The sequence below is a fragment of the Pleurodeles waltl genome, chromosome 4_2 (assembly GCF_031143425.1).
Source record: "Pleurodeles waltl isolate 20211129_DDA chromosome 4_2, aPleWal1.hap1.20221129, whole genome shotgun sequence".
Classification (NCBI taxonomy): Eukaryota; Metazoa; Chordata; class Amphibia; order Caudata; family Salamandridae; genus Pleurodeles; species Pleurodeles waltl.
The window spans coordinates 94,108,758-94,120,450 of NC_090443.1; the positions used below are offsets into that span (position 1 = coordinate 94,108,758).

The 11,693-nt window shown below is 42.3% G+C and overlaps 1 protein-coding gene across 2 annotated transcripts in view; it reads left to right on the forward strand.

Moving 5' to 3' along the window:
• PIP4K2C (phosphatidylinositol-5-phosphate 4-kinase type 2 gamma) overlaps nucleotides 1-11,460 on the forward strand; it is a 369,084-nt gene extending 357,624 nt beyond the window's left edge. For both annotated transcript variants that reach the window (XM_069230812.1, XM_069230813.1), the window contains one exon: nucleotides 10,033-11,460. In XM_069230812.1, coding sequence (XP_069086913.1) covers nucleotides 10,033-10,113 — 81 coding nt within the window. In that variant the 3' untranslated portion in view covers nucleotides 10,114-11,460. The remainder of the gene's footprint in view (nucleotides 1-10,032) is intronic.
• Nucleotides 11,461-11,693: the final 233 nt, after the last annotated feature.

Below are 11,693 nucleotides of genomic sequence, written 5' to 3' on the forward strand. Positions count from 1 at the left end.
ACTGCACAAAAGATTTCAAGGTAGACTGCCAACTCTCCTTCTGAGGCACGATTCTGAAAGCTGTGTGGAAACCGACTATCTCCTGATTGATTGTGGGGTTATTGAAATCTGATACGCACTGACCAAGAGGCAACCCCCTGAGGGTTTTCGTACTCATTCCACCAGAGCTAAGGCTGCAACCACCACTGCATTAGCATGCAGAGTTTGGGTCCTGGACATCTGCCTGGTAGCAATGTGGGCTTCTCTGCCCGCGTTCACCAAGTACTACTGCCTGGGCAATCTGATGGAGACTCTATCTAGCCTTAGATTCCTTACTGATCCATCCATCCCCGCCACTCTGCGAACGGATCTCTAGGGACAGGGTTTTCCCCTTTTAGAGCCCTAGTTTTCCACACCACTACAACGTGGAAAGCTGTGAAAAGAAACTGACATCAATCCACAGAGCTGGCGCCTATATAGTCACCCTGGATGTCACTTCCAACGTGGACTCCGCCGCACAATGCCACCTACTGGCACACATGGGTACAGCTCACAAAAAATGTTTGGGTCTATTCTGAGGCCTGGGGATAATTCTAAGTAAAGGAATCTGCAGCTAGATAGTCTTATATTTAGTTTGTAATCAAGCCATTTCACAGGAACCCTCCTTGGATTAAAGGATGGGCCCCATCGGGATGGCAACACGCATCAGTGGTCCGAACTGGTCTAAATATCCCACTCTTCGGATCCACGAGGCGGTATGCACCTACCCCTGCTCCGTGCTCCCGGAAAAGTTTTTACAAACTAAATATAACATGTGGATTATGTACGTTTTGGTCCTGACGAATCGCACTGATCTTAAACGACTTTAAATGCGAGAAACATGGTGACCTTTCTAGTAGCAGTATAGGAATTTCTGTACTGACATTCCTAACATTCTCTGAATTTAAGGACTGTAGACTAAACTTTATTTTTTCCTTTTGAGGGTAAGTTAGACATTACTACTAATCCTTTCCCCACATTACTGTTTTTAATCATGACAGGGGTCTGATTTTGATTAAATATGAGTTTTGCAGACCTCTAGCCATTTTTAACCTCACACACTTATATCTTTCTATACCAATCCCACATTCCAGCACTTAACGACTGGCATTTCTATATCAAAAAGATCTCCGGCAAAGAGCCCCCGCGAGGGGCCCGTCAGGCATTGCAGTGCGGCCTGACGAGGAGCAAAAGCCCGATGATGAAGCATGTCTCCAACTGGTGAGTGAGGGCTCTTGTTCTAATGAGAGCAGACTCACAGGTTCCATTGTCTACTCACTGTACTTATATATATTTTTTTGTCTGGAACTGTGTACCTTTTGGGGTTTTTGAAGTTTGATGGGAGTACTGTACACAGGACCAGTTATCCTTTAACACTCCCAATAGAATAGCCTTCCCCTGTTTGTTTTTGCCAAAAACTTCAGCCTGCCAACAACATCAGTAGAACACATTTCTTTTTAATGGCTTTAAGGAACTGCCACAAAAATCTGTAAATCCATGCCAGTCCTCAGTTTTGTCTGATCGCAAGGGTTAAATATAATGAAGACACCTGCCATTTTTCTAGCTGCAAAATCATGTCTGGAGAAAATGTACAAGAGACAGAATCAGCACAAACTTCTCTTACTGGTGATCTGAAGTCATAACATTGTTAGCGCAGAGGAGGTCGAAGAATACAATTACTCCAACCTCTGGTCCTCCAGACAGGGATAGTAGACCTAATGGTAATTTGGGCTGACAAATGAGTTCAATGGCAGCAGTATCTTTAAAGGCAGCCAGTTCAATGGCAGTTTTGGGATGTTACGATCGTTGATTGTGGTATGACATTGTGCGACCATTTTCCCAAGGACAAAAAAGATCCTGCGAAGGCTAACCTCAATGAGAGAGAGCTTACTAAAGCAGCCTCATTAATGCAGCAGGGGATGCCTCAGAGGCAGGCTTTCACCAGCTTGCAGGGTTAGCTGTCTTGAGAGGGCAATGCAGGCTAAGATCCACACCCTCTGCCCTGAAGTTTAATTGATGGCCGTATCCTGTTTGAAAAACATGTAGATGAGGCCTTTAAAGGTCTCAAAATAAATACACATACAGCAAAACTACTAGGTGTTTGAGTACTGCAGGTCTGGTTCAGCCACTTTTCATGGTTTGTATAGGTCCCAAACTTATAGGGGAGAATTTAACCAGTATCGGTGTCAAGGCTGAAAATACTGTCCCCAAAGACCATTCAGATATGATCAGTGATGTGCCTCCAAACAAAATCAGAGGCAAGGGTATGGAAGGTCATCAGGATGAAAGAGGAGCGCTCTTCAGTCACACTTTAATGAAAACAGATGAAGAGCTTGATTTTCACCTTTTCCACCTTCCCATCTCGAACACTGAAGTTTTTGGGTAGACTTTCTTTTTCACCCACACTTGGAAGTTAGTAACATCAGGCAAAGGGGGCAGTGAGGCAAATTGTTCAGACAGGGCACACATTGAAAGTAATTTAAAAGCCACCTGTCTGTCCATCCAAGATTGAACATCATCTCCATCTGATGGAGCTACAGCAGGAAATTCTCCTTCTCCTGAAGGGAACATAGCGAGAGACCCCGAATCCCACAGAAACTGGTGATTTTATTCCAGGTTATTTTTTATAAGGAGAAGATGGGACGGGGAGAACAACACTAGACATCAGACAAATAAACACATTTCTGAAGAAACAGCCTTTTCCCATGGTCACACTCCAAGGGATGCTCCTGATGATCCAGGAAGGGGACTACCTGGGTTAACTGAATCTTAAAGATTCATACTTCCACATGCGTAGAAGCACAGACATACCTCCCATTTTCAGTGGCAGGACAAAATTATCTGTTAAAGGCACTCCCTTTCTGCTTCAAGTCAGCACCCAGGATTTTCACCAAGTGCCTTTTCCTAAGTGCTACCTTCTACAGGGAACAGGTCACCAACTGCACCCATACTTATCTGACTCGCTCGTCAAAGCTCCAACAAAGGAAGAGGCGAGGTCTTCTGCAACAGTGCAAGTTGATTTGGTTTCAGAAACTGAGTCTCTTCTTGAATAAGAAATCATATTTAGCTCCCCACATGAACATTTAGTTCCTGTGTGCAGTATGTGCCTGAGCAAAGAAGCTCCAAGCTGTGGCAAAGAGGCGATCTGCAAAGCAGTCAGTCATGGTGAGACAGTACAAGTTCCAGTTAGGCCAGCAGTCATCCTGTATAAACCTCATCCCTTTTTGCAGGCTCTAGATGAGACTTGACCAACAAAAACAGGACACTCAGTGGAAGCAAATTGATGGCTCATGAGACGATGGAAACAAACTCTGTTATGATGGATAGTCCTAGCAAATCTTAAATCAGGTCTCTTTCCAACCTGTAACAGAAAGGGTTGTATTGACAACTGTTGTGTCTATGGTTGGGGAGCTTAGCTGCAAGAATTGTCAAACAGAGGCCTCTGGACAGAGGATTCTGCACTTACGTATTCAATAACTTAGGGCCATTCATCTGGGCAGGCAATTGTCTTTCCCGAGACTGGCAAACCAAGAAGTTCTGATCAGAATGGACAATACAGAAACAAAAAGAGGTTTACCCAAAACCCTACCTGACCTGGGTAAGGATACATATATGCATTAAACATTGGTCATAAGGCTGGGATGAATTAAACTAATTTCTAACAAGCAAAATACTCAATACTTTCTTGGCAAAATTATGTATTTATCAAATTAAATGTATGACTCATATAATGCAAAGAGAATCACCAATGAGACAAGTTGTCCCTATTACATAAAACAAATAAAACAGAAAAAGCATTTATATCACACCACAGTACAAAATTTACACAAAACAAATCTAGTCAACAATTAATTTTGGAGATTGTCCCAATTAAATCTCCTCCTTCAGAGGTAGTGGTACACAATGAACGTAAAGGTGTAATCCACTTTCTAGCAATGGTTGTGGTAAATTATATGAGCAAGTTCTAAGCCCAGATCAATTACTTTCTGAGGTTCCTTGCACTGTCCAATATGCTTCTATGGGGTCAATTGTGTTTTTTACCCAAGCCTGCCGCAATCCACATGGTGTCGACGCGTTTCAGCCCATTTAATTTCAGGCCTCATCAGGACTACAATGGGACAACAAAACCTAAATAGATTGAAAGAAACAAAATAAATATTCTAAAAACGTATCAAACTACTAAGTTAGCCATTGGCGTGTCCGCATCACTCCGCCAAAAATACTGGTCAGAGGAAGTCGTCTGAGGCTTGAAAAGCAGCAACTAGACTGCTAACCCAAGAAACAGAGCCACTCCAAGATGGCGTTCTCTAAAAGGAAGGGGGGAGGGCTCTAAGAGGCACACACTCCCTGCCAAAGAAAGAAGTTGTGAAAAAAAACTAAATCAAACCAAAATCAGCTCAAAAACGTTATCCCTGAAACCAATCACGTTACAGTGGAGAGCCACCCCCACTTTAATATAAGTAAGTAAATCTGATCAAATACAAAATAAAATTGCCGCACAAGCATATAAAAAGTTAAGACACTTAAAAATAACAGCGCAATAAATCGGCGCTTACTCTATAGTAAAAATACATCCATATATAACAATCTTCCATATATTCATGTGCCCCTCCATCCTCCCTGCTCAGAGCCTCATTTATTATGTACTCTTCACATACTTGGTACTAGGAAATCTGTCCTATGAGGGCATCTAGGGGAAGTAGGACACCTGGTGCTTCCACCTCATTAGCTGAAGTTTGAGTTTCTTCAGATGAGGTGGATGTGCTACTAAACAAAAAATGTTCAGGCCTATGACCCTTTTGACATGATTACTGCTGTTTAAATGTATCAAGGATTCCCAGCCTGTCAACAGGGAATGAATTTAAGCCTGTGAAATTATGAAAGATTTTAATGTTGGAGAACTGGTGTTACAGTAACTAATTATTTCTGCTTATCTAGTCAATTTGTATGGTACATTCGATTGCATCTCATCTGTTCGATGACTTCTTACTTTCCCAAAGTACCTGATGCGGGACTGCATGTGCATACTCTGGAGGCGAGCTGGCCTTATGGAAATGGACAGCTATGCAGAAGAGATTCATTCACCCCTTTAATGTTTCTGTTCAGATGATTACTTACTACACATATACAAGACAAGCCTTGCCTACACTACCATGTGCCTGTATTTAGTCACAGTCCCTCTCTTGAAGCCCCTATACTCATGTGACTTATAGCTTTTGTTGAAGAAAGTGGCCTTTCTAGTCTAGTCACATTCACTTCTCTCAGCTGCATTAGTGAGCTTCAGGCTCTTGCAATGTAGGAACCTTTTATCCTGGTTCACAAAGATAGGGTCGTTTTTACATCAATTCAAAGGTGTACGGATGCACTACTACAAAATTCTCCGGATCCAGTCCGGCGCTTGGAGAATATACCAAGTTGATGAATCTGCAGTGTGAGTATCAACTAGAAAGAGTGTGATGGACGGTAAGTAAACTTTTTTTTACTAGGCAGCTGCTTTGTCAAAACCCAGGCTTAAAACATTTTTCTATTTTGAAGTTTTGTTAAGATCCTCTACATATAAAGATATTTAGTGTTAATGGGTTCAAGTGATATTCCTGTGATGGGAAAGTAGGATTCCTAGTAACTTTACTTTCACATTCTATATCCCGTGTTTACCAAACAGTAGGATTCTTAGCATATCACTTTGTCTATGTGTGCCTTATTTATCTTACCCTCCAGGATCAATACTTACTGAAAGTCTAAAATATTATCAACATTAACTGTGCATTTGCGTTCATTTGTAGACCACAGTGTCTTTCTGTTTTGAAATGGGCAATATTTTCCCCTTTGTCAGTCAGTGGTTGCTTCCTGACTATAATCCACACACTGAACAGTCTGTCAGTCGCATGCCTAAATCATGCTGTGGATTAAGTCTGGTGACAGATTACTATACTCGTAGCATTTGCTGTCTGCAGATACACATGCTATACACACTCCTGCCATCTAGTGTTGGGACCAGACTTTGCAACTTGTTTTCCTCAAGTAAGTCTTTAATGGTTGACATTGTGCATTGTATCTCCTCCTCAAGGTGTTGTGCATGTTCACTGGTTCCTTTGTTAGATTATTTTTTCTGCCATTGGGCTTGGATGGACTGTCTCGGAGTTCTGTAGTTTCAACGGCCTACAGATGGCTAACAGATCCAGCATATCGAAGATAGACGACTGAGAACAACCTACAGTTCCTACAAATGTTGGAAGTGTGGACATTTAGAGTGAAGGCAATTGACTTCCACATCATTGCCTTCCACACCCGTTGAGAATGTTCATCTCCGGATAATGGAGGCTAGAAAAGACCGCTTATTCAAGAGGTGCCCTCGGTGCAGGGCAGAATACGCATATTTAACACCCATGAAGTCTGTAACCAGTGTCTGTCGTAGGAGCACAAGTAGCAGGACTACACCGCTTTTAACCTGTTTAAAAACAAGAAGACACTGAGAAACAGACTAGATCAGAGACTAGCACATAATATGGAGGTGATGACACAGGGCCAGTTTTCTCAAGAACATCACAGCGAGGCCTAGCTGGACAGCGAGCTAACGAGCAGAGAGACATGTCATTGCCAACCTGCACTACGTCACCTCCAAGGGTTCTAGCAAAGGACAATAGTCCAATGTTTAGGTCAAAGTCATCATGCAACAGGCTCCGGAACCAGTGTTGGGGCCCATGATGATGACCACTCCAAGGGCAGAGAGTACAATTGACCCACCATGTACCAAAAAGATCATACACAAAACTCCACCTCCATGCCAAGGTGCACCACAGCCCTCAAGCTCTGGTCGACACTGGGAGCATGCCTTGAGTCAAGACAGGACAAGAATATTCTCAATCTCGAAGGGGCAACAAGGCCTACAGGGACAGATTAAGCTGACACCAGGTCGACATTGGTACCAAGGCAGCTATTGGCATAAAGCCGCCAATTGGCACCAACCAAAAACCCGCTCCAGGCTTCACATCCGAAAAAACACCCAGTGTCGAGTCATTTAGACTAGAAAAACACATTGACCCCGACAAAGCCTAAACAGCACAGTCACTCTTCGATGCGAAGATGACCTTGGTTTCGGCACCCCAAAAGGCAAAAACACCATCCACAACAGCAACACCATTGCCAGAGAAACAGGCAAAAACACATCGCAAGCCTGTAATGGAAGAGGAAGAAGGCAATGTATTTAATGATCTTCATGAACTCACAAAAAAGAAACATCATAGGGAGGCATCCAAAAGGCAAGCCCAAGATTTGGATATGCCACATCACTACAAAAAAAGCCAGTCATATTAAGTCAACTATCATCACCATACACAAGATCTCTCTCACCTTGCCAGGAAGTAGAGGACAGAGATAGCCCAGAACATGAGGCTGATTATTATGATCCACAAGGGGGCCCAGCACATAGCCCCAGCCCATGGGACGATTATGATGTGGTCCTCTCAGACACGGGCATAGAACCACCTGTCCCGACCAAATCATCTTCATCGGATGATACCTCTTCTTATCATAGTGTGATTCAAAGGGCATCCGAATGTCACAAACTGCTAATGCACACCACTGATGATGAAACTGTGTTTATAGTGGAAGCATTTTCCAGTACAGAGAGAGTGGTACAGTAACTCAATTATAGGATCCTTAAGTATCAAAAAAATATTTTAAGAACTATAAAAACTAGAGTGCTTACGCCCAGGATTGACAGAAAATACAGACCCTCACCCTCTGATCCTCTTTACATCAGAAGACACCCTGATGCAGATTCATTAGTGGTAACTACAGCACATAAAAGAGCTGCTTCACAGATTTTAGGGGAGCACCACCTCCTGACAAGAAGAGGAAGCGTATTGATGCTTCAGGGAAAAGAGTGGCCACAGTACATGCCAGTCACTGAATGATAGCAAACTCTGTGTCTCTCATTTCCCGGTATAATAGAGCAAGATGGGACAAGATGGAAGAACTATTACAACACCAGCCAGACCAGTATAAAAAGAAAGGGGAAGAGCTGACTGGTTGCAGGAGACAAATCTCTAATGCAGCAATTGGGTGTGCACTGGATAGCGCAGACACAGCTGCAAGAGTCATCAGTTCATCAATAATGTTGTGTCGCCATTCATGGGTTCGCATATCCGGTTTGAAGCCGGAGGTTCAGCAACATATTCTGAACGTTCCATTGGATGGCGAGCAGCTCTTTGGTCCCGAGAAAGACACACAATTTGAAAAGATCAAGAAAGACACAGAGAATTCCAAGTCAATGGGTGCCCTCCAGGCAAGTAGTAAGGCAAGAAGTACTCCAAAACATCAGATTTTTCAGAGGTTCCAAGGCAGAGTAGCCTTAAAGAGTAACACACAGGAGACCACAAGTTATTAACAGCAGCAACAGTAATACCACCAACAATCTGGATACTACAAAGGTGGTTTTAAATCCAAAGGGAAAGGTAGAGGAGCACCCACAAAGGGAGCCTCTACCTCAAAACAGTGCCTTGCTGATCCCCTAGATCACATTCACCTGTCAGGGGAAGGGTACAACAATTCTGTCAGTTATGGCCACAAATCACTTCCGACTAATGGGTGTTAGACATTGTGAAACATTGATATTTTCTTGAATTCAAAACACACCATCAAATATCCCACCAAAGAAACACACCCTCAGTCCTCATAATCTACATCTTCTGAAGGAAGAGGTAAAATCATTATTACAAAAACAGAGCCACATATCCTGCCCCATTCAAACATCAAAGAAAAGGAATTTACTCTCTACATTTCTTAATACTAGAAAAAGATGGAATGCTGTGCCCCACACTGGACTTACACCCACTAAATCACTGTATTCTCACTTCCTATATGACGGGAAGAAACATGCTCAATGCCTCGAGGAGGAGGAGATAAAGACGCACAACATTGACCATAAAAGACTTACTCCAAAAAACAAGTTGCATAGTCCGTGCCCAGCACTAAATGGCAGGAGTGCGCATAGCATGTGAACGAATAGATGCTTACAGGGTAACATACTCCTTATCGTTAGTAGAGGGATAATGTGGCATACAATTTTAGGAGGACATGGTGTTTTCTAGTTTTGATGTCACTGAACCTACTTTTTGACAGTGAATGTATGTTTGTTTTTTTTTTGTTTTTTTTTTTAGAAGGCCAGTGAACCCTGTTTGTAAAATGAATAAATTAAACCTGCAGGGGAGCATGGCAGGATAGAACGTTTGTTTAGCCCACATTATAACACTGACATTGTTCTTGGCGATAAATGAGAAATAATGTTGTGCAGTGGATAGTAATTAGCTCCAAAATGTAAAACTGCACAGGCTTAAGTGGTGGTGAGTTGAACTGTCTGAAGACAGGCTTGTCCTGTCTCAAGCTCTAGTTTTTGCAGATGAGAGCTTTTTGTTAGACTGAAACATTTGGTTACTATTGCAGGGTTGGGGATGTATGTGTCCTGGATCTTTCTACATCAGCATATGGAATATTCAAGAGTTAATAAAATGTAATAATCTAAATGGCAAGCCTTTGTTACTGACTCCAATAACCTAGCCATATTTCCCCAAGAGAACTACTGCATTCACATCTGGTTAGAAGTGGACTGCTGTTAACCCATGCCTGCAAAAAACATATGGAAGGCGAAATCTGCATCCATATAGCCAGGATATGTAGAGGTTTGTCACTGGTTTAATGTCACAAGAAACACTGCACATGCTGTGCTCTGAGAAATAACAGTTGATTATTTGACTATATTACATAGTTCTGTGTTGCATTCTTGATTGATATTTGTTTTTTTCCCCATGTTTGGATGATTTTATCAATCTCTGCGTTCAGATTATATGCCAAAGGGATGTCAAACTCCTAGTGAAAGCATTTAGGAAAGTATAAGTGCTGTAATTAACAAAATACTTTTTAAAAAGGTATCATGGATCATTTAATAGTAGCACAACTATATTTCAACTCATTTTCAATGTTTGACTGACTACCCATCTATTCTTTTCTCCTCAGGCTGGCGCCGAGATTTCCACAGTGCACCCTGAGCAGTACGGCAAGCGCTTTCTGGATTTTGTCTCCAACATCTTTGCTTAGTAGCAACATTGATGTGTAGTAGAAATCATGATTGTTACACATTGAGTTTGCTCCCTATAACATAACTCTATATCTAAATTATTCACTTTTCAGTGGAGAAATATCTCCTGGCTCTTGTCTAGTGTTTGCCTAATTTGTACAGAGCAGGGTTCACCTTTGCTGAAACAAACTACAACTGCATTCATTCCACTTGCCAACCTCCTGACTTGCTATTGTTTTAAAGAGGACATGAATGGGCTTTTTGGCATCAGTGGCTTCACTGCTCCATGTTGCATTGCTCCAGGATGGTACTATATACTGCCAAGCATTTATCTGAAAAGAATGTTCTTGTCACGTATGCCTGAATTCCGGTACTTTCTCCTTTTTAGATTTTCACCATCATTTAAAATCTGATCTTATGTTGTCAACATTCCTAATACTACTGTACAATGCTAACCATACCTGGGGTTCAGGAGTAGATTTCTTATGTTGTGCTAGGAGGTTTAGACCTGGAGTGGGGTCCTCAGACCATCACATAACTTCTGAGCTTATGCAACATGGGAGACCTTCCATTTGAAAGACTATCTAACTGTGAAAATCCTTTCAGTGGACTCTGCTGTGCCTGCATAGGTGTGTCTTATTCCTCTTCCATGCCTGCATCTACTCTTTCTGTTCTGTTCATTCCTTGTTCATTTGTCCTCCTGTTTTGCATCTCTGCTACTCCCTGATGCTCCCTGCTCATCACATTTTATGGTCAGTCTGAACCACCCAGAATTCTCCCTACAAGCAATCTTTCTCCGTAACTTCTGCCTATTTCCTCGCCGAATTCCTTCTGTCCATGTATTCCACAAGCCACCTGCATCTTTGTCTATCCCAGCACACTCAAGTCCTTTAATCCCCTTCCCCCATTGTTCTCTCACTCCCTCCTCTTGGCCTGTTCCCTTCATGTCCCTGGCTTTCATGTATTACAGTGCTGTAAATTGAAAAGACAGGCCGCCACAGCAAGATGCGGGAAATAGTACTCATTGCAGTTCACCAAGAGTATATTATGTATCTTTTTCTCACACCAGAGTGAGCTCTGTTGTGAGAGAAGGAAGGAAGGAATTAGGGTTTTTGGATTACCCTGTTTTCATGGAGGGATGGTAGGGGTTGATCATGCAAGAAGAGCCTGGGATATAAGTGTTCCCCTGTTCCTGTTTTTAATTACCTATTTTGGGATGAGGGTGAGCCTAAAGAAAAGGAGGTTTGGAAAGTTGTGTAGGTCTCATAGACATTTCAGAATATACACAACATGATACACTACAGAGTATTTGAACTGCATCCATCTGCCTATTGATCTCTGGTTTTGGTTAACCCACCTACTTTTTTGTCCTCTGACACCCCTAATTTGAGTCTGGCTTCAGGCAGACTTTTTGTTTTGTTTTTACTTTTAAGTTATATACAGTTTCATGCAACACAGTCATTCCTTTTTAAAGTAGCACATGGTACACAGCAGAGTTTTAACTGTCACAGTGGCGTGCTGTAGTGTACAGGGGGACATTGTCCTGTTTGAACTGCAGGGTTCCCGTTGTACAAAGTAGACCAGCTCCCATTCAATTGTG